The sequence below is a fragment of the Octodon degus genome, unplaced genomic scaffold (assembly GCF_000260255.1).
Source record: "Octodon degus isolate 3935 unplaced genomic scaffold, OctDeg1.0 scaffold00039, whole genome shotgun sequence".
Taxonomy (NCBI): Eukaryota; Metazoa; Chordata; class Mammalia; order Rodentia; family Octodontidae; genus Octodon; species Octodon degus.
In genome coordinates this window covers 10,439,240-10,451,754 of record NW_004524615.1, presented here as the reverse complement: position 1 = coordinate 10,451,754, position 12,515 = coordinate 10,439,240, and the positions used below count along the sequence as shown (strand labels likewise).

Here is a 12,515-nt window from a genome sequence, read left to right as displayed (position 1 = left end):
TAAACTAGAATTTTTAAAGTTTATTTTAGTTGTGGTAGAAAATCATTATGATGCATATATATAGAGAGAGACAGATTTAAAAGAAGATGTTTATCTTAAATATTAATGATTGTGGAATGTATACATTTATATTTTTAAATTTTAAGTGAAATGAATTGTTCATCTATTAAAGTAGCTGTTCATAAAGTCACACTTTGTACATTTTGTCACTGTCTCAACCTAAAATTATTCTGCATTTCTCATAAGTGGGGTGCCAAATGTGAAGTGTGTAAGTAAGAACTTCCATGTATCTGACAGAGCTCGTCATTCCTTGCTGTGGATAGGAGGCCTTAAAACATAATTTACAGGAACTGGTTGTTCTTTTAAAAGGTATCATTGAACAGACTTTTTGTCTGTGCTTAAAGATTATCTATGGCATTCACCTTAGCAGGAGTAGGCAGAATTAGCACAGAATGAATACCAGATACATTTTGACTGAATGATATTGATGATGTTGATAGAATTATTTTATTTTCATGTAGTTATTTCTATCTTCTCTCTCTGTTCTTGGCTGTCCTGTAAATTATTTGGTTTACTTCTACTTATTTGCATGACTTTTTCCCTAAGATTTTCTTCCCAATTTGTTGTATAAAATAACACTTATCCCTAGAAAAAAAAATAGCATTAGTAGCTACTCAGGCTTTCTAGTATCTAAATCTTATTTATGAGAATATTAATTTTGTAGTCATTTGAGAAGTCACCATTAAAGCTCCATAATCTTAAAATAATCATCATTTAATCATGAAAGTAGGTATTGGACTCAAATTCATATTTTAAAGAGATAGTCAGTGTGTGTCTGTGTCTTTTTACTTCATCAACTGGAAACTTCTGCTGACTGCTAAGCAGATACTGAGCTCACTGTGAGTGTGAACAGTGATGATGTCACCCTTTGTGATAGGTTTCAGGCATTTACTTATCTAGGGTAAAGTCAGTGCTCTTACTGACTGGGTTGGCTCAGAGTGGTGGAGCAGTTCTTCCAGGTAACCAAGCAGGATGTCAGAGATTTCTCAGACGAGATGAGATTTGAGATAGCCATTGAAGACTGGGTAGGATTCACTGTTCAGGGAAGGGACATGGCCCCTGAGCCTTGGTCCCAACAGGAATGTACAATGGCAGTCATATTTGTGCTTGCAAAACTATACTAGACTATGGGCTAGGGGTATAGCACAGCAGTATAAGCTCCTGTCTGGCAAGCACAAGGTCCTGATTCAATCCCAAGTACCATACACATACACACAAAAAAAACTATACTAGACTAATACCTCAGATACTTTTCTCTCATTACTGGGACAAAATAGCAGACAATTAAGGAAGGAAAGGTTTACTTAGTTCACAGTTTGTGGATGTTTCAGGCCATACTCAGCTGGCTCAAAGCAGACTAGCACATGACAGAGATCAGCTGTTCATGGTAGTGGAAACCAGCAAAGAGCAAAGTGAGGGGCAGTGGCTTCAGCAGCTAGCAAGCCTCTCTTCCTCCCTTATATTGTATTCAGGCTGTCCGCCCCAGGGCAGAAACAGCACACACACCCATAACCCCAACATCAGATCATGAATTAATTGCAAACTCTAGAAGCTGCCCCATGACTGCATTAGGTTTTGGGGGAACAAGTAGACACAAAACATAACAACTAAGTATGCAAAAATCTGTGAAGAAATAGGATCTTGAATGTCACAGAGGGCCATCAAGCTGATTTATGTAAGGAAATTAGTCATAAATAAGCTTTAGGAAGGTGAATTTTGTGAAATTTCAAAACGAAAGGAGAATCATTAAGTAAAAGAAGAGAAAATCAAATGTATCATCTACTCTTTAGACTTCATGAGAGACTGGAAGATGCTGATAGTTCTGTAAATAAAGACCAAGGAAGAAGGACTACATTTATCGATAAAGATGGTGAATTTGATGTGGAGCATACTTAGTTGCTGTAGCTGTGGAAACATGAATGAAGGTATTCAAGCAATTGGAAGTAGATGTGTGATTCAAGTTTGACATCCTGTCTCTAATTCAAGTTCTGCCATTTAAGCTCACATTTGTATATTCATTTTTTTAAAAGAATGCAAAATGGTAACAACAAACAAACAAAAAGCATTAGAAACAATACAAAATTTCATTAAACAAAGCAACAGGAATTCAACAATGGTTACTATATTGCTTGATGTTATCTTCAAATTAGTTGTTATCGGATACAAACCTGCAAAAATGATTAAATAAAAGCAAAACAACTGCCAGGGAGATGGCTCAGTAGGATAACCACTTCCCTGGCAAGCGCAAGGGCCTGAGTTCAATCCCTGGTTCCGAAAAAAAAAAGTTATAAGAAATTAAAAAGGGAAAAAATGTTTTTAAACATTAACTGCTCCATATTTTTTCCATTATTTCTTTTGTCCCTTTCCTGATCCCAGTTTTTCCTTTCCAGTGAGCAAATTATTTCCATTTCCCAGTATCTATTGTACTTTTCAGATTTTATTTACTCTTCCAGGTTCTCACACTAAAGAGGCAATACTATGCTTGCACATGTGGATTTAGTTCATAATACAGTCTCTCGTTATATCCATTTACCTATGAAAGCCTAAAATTTATCTTTTTTATATCAGAATAATACTCCATTATGTAAAAATACCACATCTTTTTTTATCCATTCCTCAGTTTTACATTTGTATATTAGTAAATTTTCAGAAATTATTATTTAATGCATTCATTCAATAAACGTTGATTGAGAATCATGCGACTACATAAGAAGTGTGGTTAACTTTGCAGAATTTGTGAAAGGGCATAAGAAGATGTATGTGTCACTGACTCAGTGCCATTTACTTGGGAACTAGAAGAATAATTGGAAATCTGCTTGGCAGGTATATAATAATGACTGAACCCAAGTGGATACTTATTTTTGGTGGTGACAGAGATATGATTTAAGACAGAAGAATCACATGCTTTATGATGCAGGTTGCATTAGGCGTTTAACCTTTCCAGGTATTATGCATTCGCCTTTACTTTGGAAGACATTGTATCTTATAGAGTAGATTAAATTGCATATGTAAAGTTCATACTTGGCTCAGTGTGTTGTCTAAAAATAAATTCCAATAAATACGTGGAAAAAGTTTGCAAAATGGTTAATTATTTCTTCTTCTTACCCATAAATATATTGGAAAAAATATGGAAATGCAATGTTACTTGGACGAAATATTAGCTCTTCATCCTATAACTTTATACAAGAAATATAAAAAAGGAATACCAACAATGAAATAGTGAAATGTTGGTATCTTGACACTTATGCCATAATTTACTTTATCCCTTCCAAAGAGGGAAAGGAACCAATAACAGTTATTTGGGAAAATTACTATGTGCCTTAACATGTGAATAAATGTGTCAACATCAACACGTATCTGAAATGTCAACACTGACTGTTTGTAATTAAGAAGCTGTTGTGCCTGAGGAGTAATGTGATTGGTCGCGGTGGTTCCCCATAGCTGTGCAGGAGGACGAGTGAACCTGCACACAGACAGGGCCTCAACATTGGTCTGTTTCTCTCTGAGTTGGCCTTAGTGGGTCCATTCACACACCTACTGATAATGACTGTCAGAGTGCTGTGCATTGAGAAATCTGTCTTCTAACACAGTGCTAACTGTATTTAGTTAGATAACCTCAGGTGAATCGTTCAGCTTCACACAATATTACATAGAGGGAAGAAGTCATGGATCTTCCTGGTGTTTTACAAAGAAAGGAAGTAACAAAGGGGTGGAGAGAGAAAGAGAGACAGAGAGATGGAGAGAACTGATACATTTTTCCAGGAATAGATCCGAATTCTATTATTTAGAGATTTTGGTTAAAAATTAAATTATGCAATTTGGCAAAAAACTGTATGCATTGATTTTGTGTAGAGTATTATTTGAAATATGGATGAATATGAAATAACTATATAAAGTTGATATATATGTTACCTTATACACTTAAATGTTTTGTGGTAAGATCACTTAAAATTTATTCTCCTTGCAATTTTAAAAACAGTAGTTAGTAATTGTTGTTAACTACAGTCACCTGGTGTACACTAGATTTCTTCAGCTTAGTCCTCCTAGCTAACTAAAGGGTAGATTGCCTTTTAACCCTAACTGCCCCCAGCTAAGGTACTTGACTGCAGGTAAACTGGGGTGAGCAGGACGTTAGAGGGAGGACACGATTTCACTGTGCAAGCCTGGACCACAGGCTCTGCCCTGGATGGGGTAGCAGGCGACCGCCACACAGCCAGCCTCCCTGCTGTCCTCTCACAGGGCCGGGCGCTTGCGGAGCACAGCTACTGCGTCAACACGGTGCTGAGGCTCTGGTTGCTGTCCCTTCACTTTTGTCCCAGCAGTCAGGTCTGTGCTCAAACCTGTTCCTCTAGCCTATTTGCGCCAACAAAGAGGAAGTAAGAGGGAAGTCCCGCGGAGAGAGCAGCCCCTTCTTCCTGCTGGACATTAGCTCTGTACCTCCAAATCGAAAGCAATTCACTGAGGGGAATTCACAGCGCCTTCTCCCATGCCTTATCCTCCATCAGATTCTCAAAGGCACTCCGAGCCCACCACTTCTGCCAAAAAGACTGTGAATCACTGCATTAGATTACTTCTAATGACAGCTCTGAAATTACATGATTGCAAATACTAATTTTTCTTTCCCCTTCATCTACCCACTCAGAATTTCTTTAGCAAGATACAAGTGCAGCAGTAAGATGACAAACAGCACCACAGGGTCAGCTGGAAGCGTCTTAGGATCGCTTCAATGGTGGGTGATTATGCTGCTTGGGCTAATGAAGGAGAGTCACAGATGTCTGGGAGCTGGATTTCTGGCAAACCAGTGCAGCTCCTCAGACAAAAGGAGTTTTCTTTTCCACATAGCCTCCTGATGCAGCTTTATGAGTGTATGAAGATGAGCTATGACTTCATGGGTGGGTGCACCCGCTTTCAGATAAGTGATACTGGATGTGAATTTTGATTCCATTCCTTGCTCGTTATTCTGTGAACAGTAACTTTCCCTCAATATGTCTGTTTCCTCTTTAGGCAAATGATAGTAATCGTGTTGGTTAGTGTGGGGGTTTGAGGAAAGCAAAATGATGTAATGGGAAGAATTATAGTGTTGGCTATGTAGCTCAAGAAAAATAATGAAAATCATCATAATATTAAGGGGGTAGTTAACTGTGAACCAAACTCTTGCCAATTAAGTCTGAACTTTCAGAGTATTTTTTTAAAAAAAATTATTTATTTTTAATGTATTTGATACAGGGTCTTACTACGCAGCTTGGACCCATAGTGATCCTCCTATTTTCAGTCTCTGTAGCAATGGGATTACAGGTGTGCACCACCACACTGGTCTCAGTGGCCAGCTCAGTGAGCCGAGGGCTGGGACTGACATGGCACGTGGTGCCTGAGATTGAACCTGGGTTCCTGGGCTTGCCTAAGCAGGCACTTAGTCTGCTGAACTATCTTGCCGGCCCTATAAATCTAAGCCAAAATTATAAGGTTTTTCTTCTGGGTCATGTGTTATGACGTGTGTTCCACATTAAAGTGAATTCTCTGAATTATAAAATCACTACCAATATTCACAGAAATGTCACATTAAGAAGTACTTACAAATAGTTTTTCACCTGGCAGATCAATCCTAAGAAAGATTATTTAAAAAGATAGCATCATGTTAAATTATGCCAAAAGGTATAAACAGATTCCATTATTTCAAATGATGTCATCCAACTAAGTTGAATGTGATAGTTTCACAGTGGTGTTCTCAAAGTTGACTAAAACAAGAGTAGAATTAGTCAATGTGAGTGTCTTCTGAGTTGCTCACTGTCACACCAACTTCTGTCCTGCTTCTGGTCAGGTTAGGAAAAGTATTTGCTGAACTGTTACGGAGCATAGCTGAGAATCGGTCAGAAGATTCAGGTTCAATTCCTTGCTTGTTTCCTGAATGCCTTTCTGAGCCTGTGACTTCCCTAACCTGCGTGCTTTCTCTTGACCTTTTTCAGGCAAATGCGAATGTGGTAAGTGCACCTGCTACCCACCTGGGGACCACAGGGTATATGGCAAGACCTGCGAGTGTGACGATCGTCGCTGTGAGGACCTGGATGGTGTGGTGTGTGGAGGTGGGAACCCTGCTCTACCTGCCTACAGTTTCGTTCCTTTGCTTTCCTTACTCTGTTTAGCCCTTTCAAAAAGATGAACAAAAATCAATAACACACCATTAGACCTAAATGCAGTGTACTATTAGGTTAGTTATGACCTTTGTTTCTTTGAAGCCTTGATTTCAACACAGTGAAAGTACATAGCATGCTTTTAGTGAAGATCATTGAGTCTAAGCACCTAGTGCTGTGATCCTTTATGGAAATAAAGGGCTTTGCTGCAAGTGAACATTTGATCGTGATTTTACTGCTTTACTCATAAACATTGCTGGAGAAAGCATCACTCACCAGCATGAAAAAGGACCAGGAAGACTTCACTCTAAATTTAACTATGAAATCCATTTCTATGACCATTCTTAGATCTGTACAAGAGGTTGCTGAGAGTAATAAACTGTCCAGACAAAGAACGGGGCAGAGCGAGGGTGGGGATCCAAGTAGTAGCAAAAATAAAAGTCCCAGAAGTGGAAGAGGGACCAGAGCATCAGCAGAGAAGGACGTGGGGATCAGCATTCTTCTTGTATTTCAGTCTTAAAACTCTTTATAGTATAGAGGTGGATGTCAGTGAAGGACTGCACCTTCCAGGTTTTCATTATTATTGCAGCAGACTGGACGTGGAATCATGTTGAGGACCGTAATTCTATTTCTCCAAGATAATTATGACAGTGCATAGAGCATTACCTTATTGAGGAAAAATATATGTCCTACTTAATAGAAAGCTGCGCAGTCATCCAGCTCTGCGACCTGACATCTCAATTATCCATGTAGCTACTTACCTACCCATTTTTCAGGTTAAATTATATGTATTTCCCTCCATGAGGATTTCTTTATCGTTAACTTTGGGAAGGAAATGGAAGCTGAAAAGTTTCTTTTCCTGTTAGATGAGATCTGATGAGATCCAGCATTCACTGTGCTGTCCATCGACACACAGTGGCCATGTTCCTTAGAAGAATGGGCTTCCATGAAACAAAGTAGGAGAACAGCAGTGCCTAAAACCAGAACATCTCTCACTGGATTTACAAAGAAAAATGGAATTGCTGGAGATATTAAGAACTCTTGGTAGGGAAATACTTTAGGAATTTAGATTCTGACGTAGGACCCAGTTGTCATTGGTTTGGAAGGAGAAGGAAATACCAGTAGACGAGCTGGAAGTTATGGTGGGAAAGTGGTGACAGCTGATAAAAATCATGCATTCTATGTAGTTATTGCTGTGATGACCCAGACCTCCAGTCCTGTTGTAGAGCATGACTTTTGCACACCAACTAGACTGATCGTTAGTCTGTTTTGCTTGTATTTTAGCAGCTAACTCTAAGGGCTCTTGTATTCATTTAATTTATATTTTAAATTATATTAAAAACAGGTTATCGATGATCTCTGAGCACGTCTCAGTTTTATAAAGGCAATAAGCTTTAATAATTTCCCTTGAAAATGTTTCATGTTATTATTCTTAAAATTCATCTTGATGTTCACATAATGTCCTTGACAAATGGGTTGGAAAGATATCAGTCTCCAAAATGTTGTTTATACTAAGAACATTTGCTTCATTTACCTTCTCTTGTTTCACATGAGTCATGTAAGTCAACCCACAGAGGCCATATCCAGAGCCTTCCTCTGTGCCGCAGATTCTGCCCCTGGGTCCTGAGCACACATCTTTACAAGTCCTTCCAGGTCTAGTGTGTGGAAATGGTTAGCTCTTGCAAGAAGAGATGGGTTCACATATCTGATGAAGTTTATCATAGTCATTAGAGATAACAACACTATGGAAAATACCCCTGTACATGTTATTCCTCTCTAGTTCTCCTCAATTAGAAAAGCCCTAGCTATGGTTGATGCTTGTCATTTGTACTGTGTTCTAAAAGGTCACACTGAGTCCTGAGATAGCAAACACTGACTCTTCCTTCTTAAGGGAAATAAGGAGGTCAGATTCCTGGCTTTGGTCTGCGTGGTTTCCCTGACTGATGAGTAGATAGCCTTGTTTTGTATGTGTTTATGACAATTTATTTAATATAATTGATTCATTCACATTGAACTGATGTCCAACAGCACTCTCAAGTCATACCTGAGCAAAGTTTATTTCACACACTTTTTCTGCAGAAATACATCACAGGCTCTTGCACTCAGGCACACTGGCCAAATCTTCAACTCTCAACCTGGAGGTGAGGGGACATGAAATATCAAAATTACCCACAGAAAGCACAGAAATACAAAAAAAAGAACTGTCACCACATGATCCGCACAAAGGTGCTTGTTCACAGCGTGAGTATAAGCGGTAAAGCAGAGCCTGACCCTGGCTGACTGTGGTTGGGCAGATGCATCTCAGGCAACACAGCTGTCCTCAGGGAGCTCTGTGGGTATGGACTGCAGCGTTGCAAATGAGTGTTAGCACACAGGTGAGTTGGCAAACACAAAAGTCATGATTAATGAAAATCAACGCTAGTGCATTTTAGACATTACTGGAAGGTTGGCATTTAGCTTCAAATTGTAATTTCTTGCATGCAGCTAGTCAAAATAAGGTGGTTTTAATTCCTTTTCTTCTATTTTCTGATAATTGTTTCATGTAAAGAACTATATTGACCTCTGGCTATAATAGCATTAAATTCCTCTTAGATCTCAACTATACTTTGAATAAAAGTACAAAAGACTGCATTATCTGTTTCACCCAACCTGTAACAATTTTACTACTTCATTTTAGCACAAAACATGATAAAACAACTCATCAGGAGATCCCAAGTTTCCATGTATTTCATAAACATTTACTTAAATTATTTTAAACTTACATACAGAGGTGTAATTCATTAGGTAAGACTACAGGCTAAGCCACATTCTATGGGTGGAATCCTGTGTGGCCTCAGGAAATTTACTAACTTTTATTTCTCACTTGTAATATGATAATAATTTTCCCATTTTGTAGGATTCTTATGAGATTCAGTGACTTGATGCACATAAAATAGTAAAGTTCATACCTGGCACATAAGTGTCATATCCATATATTAAATTACCATGATTGTATACATGCACAGGCAATTTATTCAGATCTTTGAATTTGTTGTCTTGAATTTTGTGTGGTGTGGATAATTTCCCCTTTCTGTTCTTTTTGAATGAAGTAGTCTTTCTTCTCAGATGCAGCTCTGAGTTACCAAGTCACCCAGCCAATCCCGCCTATCTCAGGAGCATTTTTAGTGGTTGTGGCTTCCCAGTGCATATCTATGGAGAAGCTTCCTGTGCGTCTGCTCAAGCACAAAGGAGCTTGATTGAGAGACTCTGGCCAATGGGATTCTTCCAGTCACAGCGTGCATTGTTAAAGTTGCTGTATTTCTCAGGTTGTTTCAGAATATCTCCTATTACACAATACTTCTCCCTTATTTAGCATAGATATCCTGTCATGTAAATGAGAAGTGAAAAAGACTAAGTGAGAAAATACTCCTTGCGTGCTTATTCCACACAAGGTCTGCATTTCCCTCACCTAAAACACACAAGCCCTTGCATACCTTTTACTCTTTGATGCCATTGTCTGTCTTGTGTGCTTGCAGTTCTCTCAGTGTCTTACATCTGTGGAAGCTTGCTATCTTCAACCATTCCATATCACTGACTCTACCTGAGGTCACTAATTACTGATATTGCCCAAGCCACGGTCAGTTTTGGTTCTTGTTCCACAGGGCCACCATGCTTCAGCAGAAAGTTGTAGCTACTTCTCCCTGAGAATCCCCCAAAGTTCTCCTTCCTAAGCCTCAGGCATATCTCCGACCTCCATCTTCTCTCACTGTCCTCATGATCATCTCATTTTCTTTCCTTTGTTCATTTGCCACTGCATGCCAGGGCAGTGGACTGTGGCCTGGAATGGCCTGGGTAGTCTGGGCTGTCTATCTGTTACTCTGCGGTGATCTCACCCTCTTGCATTTTCATCTTTAGTTACTTCTCTCAGAATGATCCTTTCCCATCAATCATTCTCCTTGATGATACAATTTCTAACTAACAGCTGCCAGATAGAAACTCTTCTAGATTCTGTATAGTTGAAACTAGCCAATCATCTGTTTCATCATTCATTCAGTAAGTATGTATCTAGAATCTACTCTTCCCCACCTGTTGAGATTCAGTGAGAGGAAAACCCGCTGAGTACCTGATCTGTTAGAACACACAGCTGAGTTTCAAGAGTGGCTACTGACAGGAGAGGCTGAGGTGCATGGGCTGAAGTCGAGCAGTGAGATGCACAGAACAAGGGAAGCTGATGTAAACTGGTGGGGAAGGGAGGCTTCTTCAGCACTGCCCTGTGGATAGCAATCACATAAGGACTATGTGCTTTATTCCTATCAACTCACCTGCACATCACAAACGCTCTCCCATGCCTCGCGAGGACAGTGGGACTCAGACATCAGAGAGCATTACATGCACAGGAGAGTGGGAATGGGACTTGGTGACATGACTGTGTTTGAGGAACAGATGAGGACTGGAGAGAAATTACATGTCAGTGAAGATCAGAAAGCAGAGGAGAGGAGAGTACAAGTTACATTCATGACTTGGAGCTTTACTCAAAGGGTAATGGAAAATAGAGAAGGAGCTGAACTGAGCGATAATAAAGCATCACAGTATTTTACAATGTACCTCTGACTGTTCAGTGAAATATGGATTGTTGGAAGGAGTGTGTGATGGGGGATGCATATGGATGTAAGATATAAGTTCAGAGAAGAAACACTGGTGCATTATCTACATGGAGGATAGTAGAAATGGATAAACTGCAAATCTGGACAATACCCTGACCAAACGCTCACCCTGCTGCAAGAGACTGCAACCCTCTGACAAATTCCCAGCTTGGGTTCCCTACAAATGGAAAAAAGATGGAGCATGCCAGTGTGACCAGGAAACCTTGCTTTTAATAACTTTGACCGAGGACATAAATTCCAACTGGATCAGAAGGGGATTATGAGTGAGTCCCAAATGTCTGATGGCAATGCCATACTTTTTACTTCCCTGTGTCCCCTTTACCATGACAAAAGGCATGCCCCTTGTGGGGTGTCTGAAAACTATGTTTAAAGAATCATCAGAAATAACTTTGGCTCCTGTAGTGTGTGAGACTTAATTCTAAGCCAGAGAAGCCTCAGCATCTGTGCAGTGTGGATCTTCTCCTTTGCATCTGGGCTGTTATTTGAAGAGAAGGTAATCTACAGACCACCGTGGGAGCTGTCCTCCTGTGAGCTACAGCTGTCAGGGGGACCCCTATGGTCCCTGATGCCTGAGACTGCCCTGCTGGGAGATGTGGCTCATGCCCACGTCCTTCCACCGAGCCTTGTTCTGAGCACCAACTGGGTGCTAAGTTGAAATGAGAAATCCCCCCAACCCGGCTCCAAGTGACAGCAGCGTTTAAGGAAATCTTGGATTGAGTGATGAATGAGTCACTGGATGGAATCAAGGATGAATATTAAGTTTCTACTTTGCACAACTAGAGGGGTGGAAGAAACTATACCTTTGCCCTTTATCATTTTTATTGGTCTATTTGTTATACACAATGAATGCATTCCTTGTGTGGAGTGGATATATGTGCATTTGGAGTCTTAATCCTTTTTACTTCCACTTTTTCCCTCCACTTTCCCCCTCTGTACCTAATTTTCCTGCCCTTCTACATGAAAGGTCTTGTTTCCACCAATGCCTACTGAAGAAATTTCTCCATGGAGAATCATTTTTCTTGTGTGTACTGTAATTTGTTTCCTTTGACATTCTATCCCTCACCCTCCCTTTTCTTCTGAATAATCTCATCATTTGCCCACTGTTTCATCATGATTCCAAATTGTCTCCTTTATAAAATCTTCCTGGAATTATTTTATCCCTCTTCTATGCAGCAATCTCTCTTCAATGGTGTAATTGTGGCAGTGCTGTGTTGAAGTGTCAGTGGGCCTTTCCTCTTCAGGTTGGCAGAAGTCTCATGACTATAGTCAACTCCTCTCCTTTCCTCCTTCCTTCCTCCACCCATCTGTCCCCTCAATCATGATGCTTATGATAAAAGTTGATGCACAAGGACTTTCTCTAAATAAATTATAAATTAAATGAGTCACAAAGAAGGAGAAAGTGAAAGGCAGTGATTTTTCCACTTTGAGGTCAGATAATTTTTCAAGTGCTAGTTGGATTTGACTTGCACCTTGAATAGCTAATGTTTGGATGCTCAAAAATTGGATGTGAGGAACATGATCAGCCTGTAAAGCCTGAGCAGAAGCACAGAGGAGAAAAGCACACTCATTCTATTGAAGAAATATACTGTTTTCTTGCATTTGGTGCTGTTAGCTGCTCTTGAACTCATCCCTGGGAAATACTTGTTATCAAGATATCTGTTCGTTTATAATTTCTAATATATGT

General features: G+C 39.7%; 1 protein-coding gene across 2 annotated transcripts in view; it reads left to right on the top strand.

The window, feature by feature from the left end:
• Itgbl1 (integrin subunit beta like 1) overlaps positions 1 to 12,515 on the top strand; it is a 240,908-nt gene that overhangs the window by 213,156 nt on the left and 15,237 nt on the right. For both annotated transcript variants that reach the window (XM_004631180.2, XM_023715199.1), the window contains one exon: positions 6,024 to 6,140. In XM_004631180.2, coding sequence (XP_004631237.1) covers positions 6,024 to 6,140 — 117 coding nt within the window. The remainder of the gene's footprint in view (positions 1 to 6,023; positions 6,141 to 12,515) is intronic.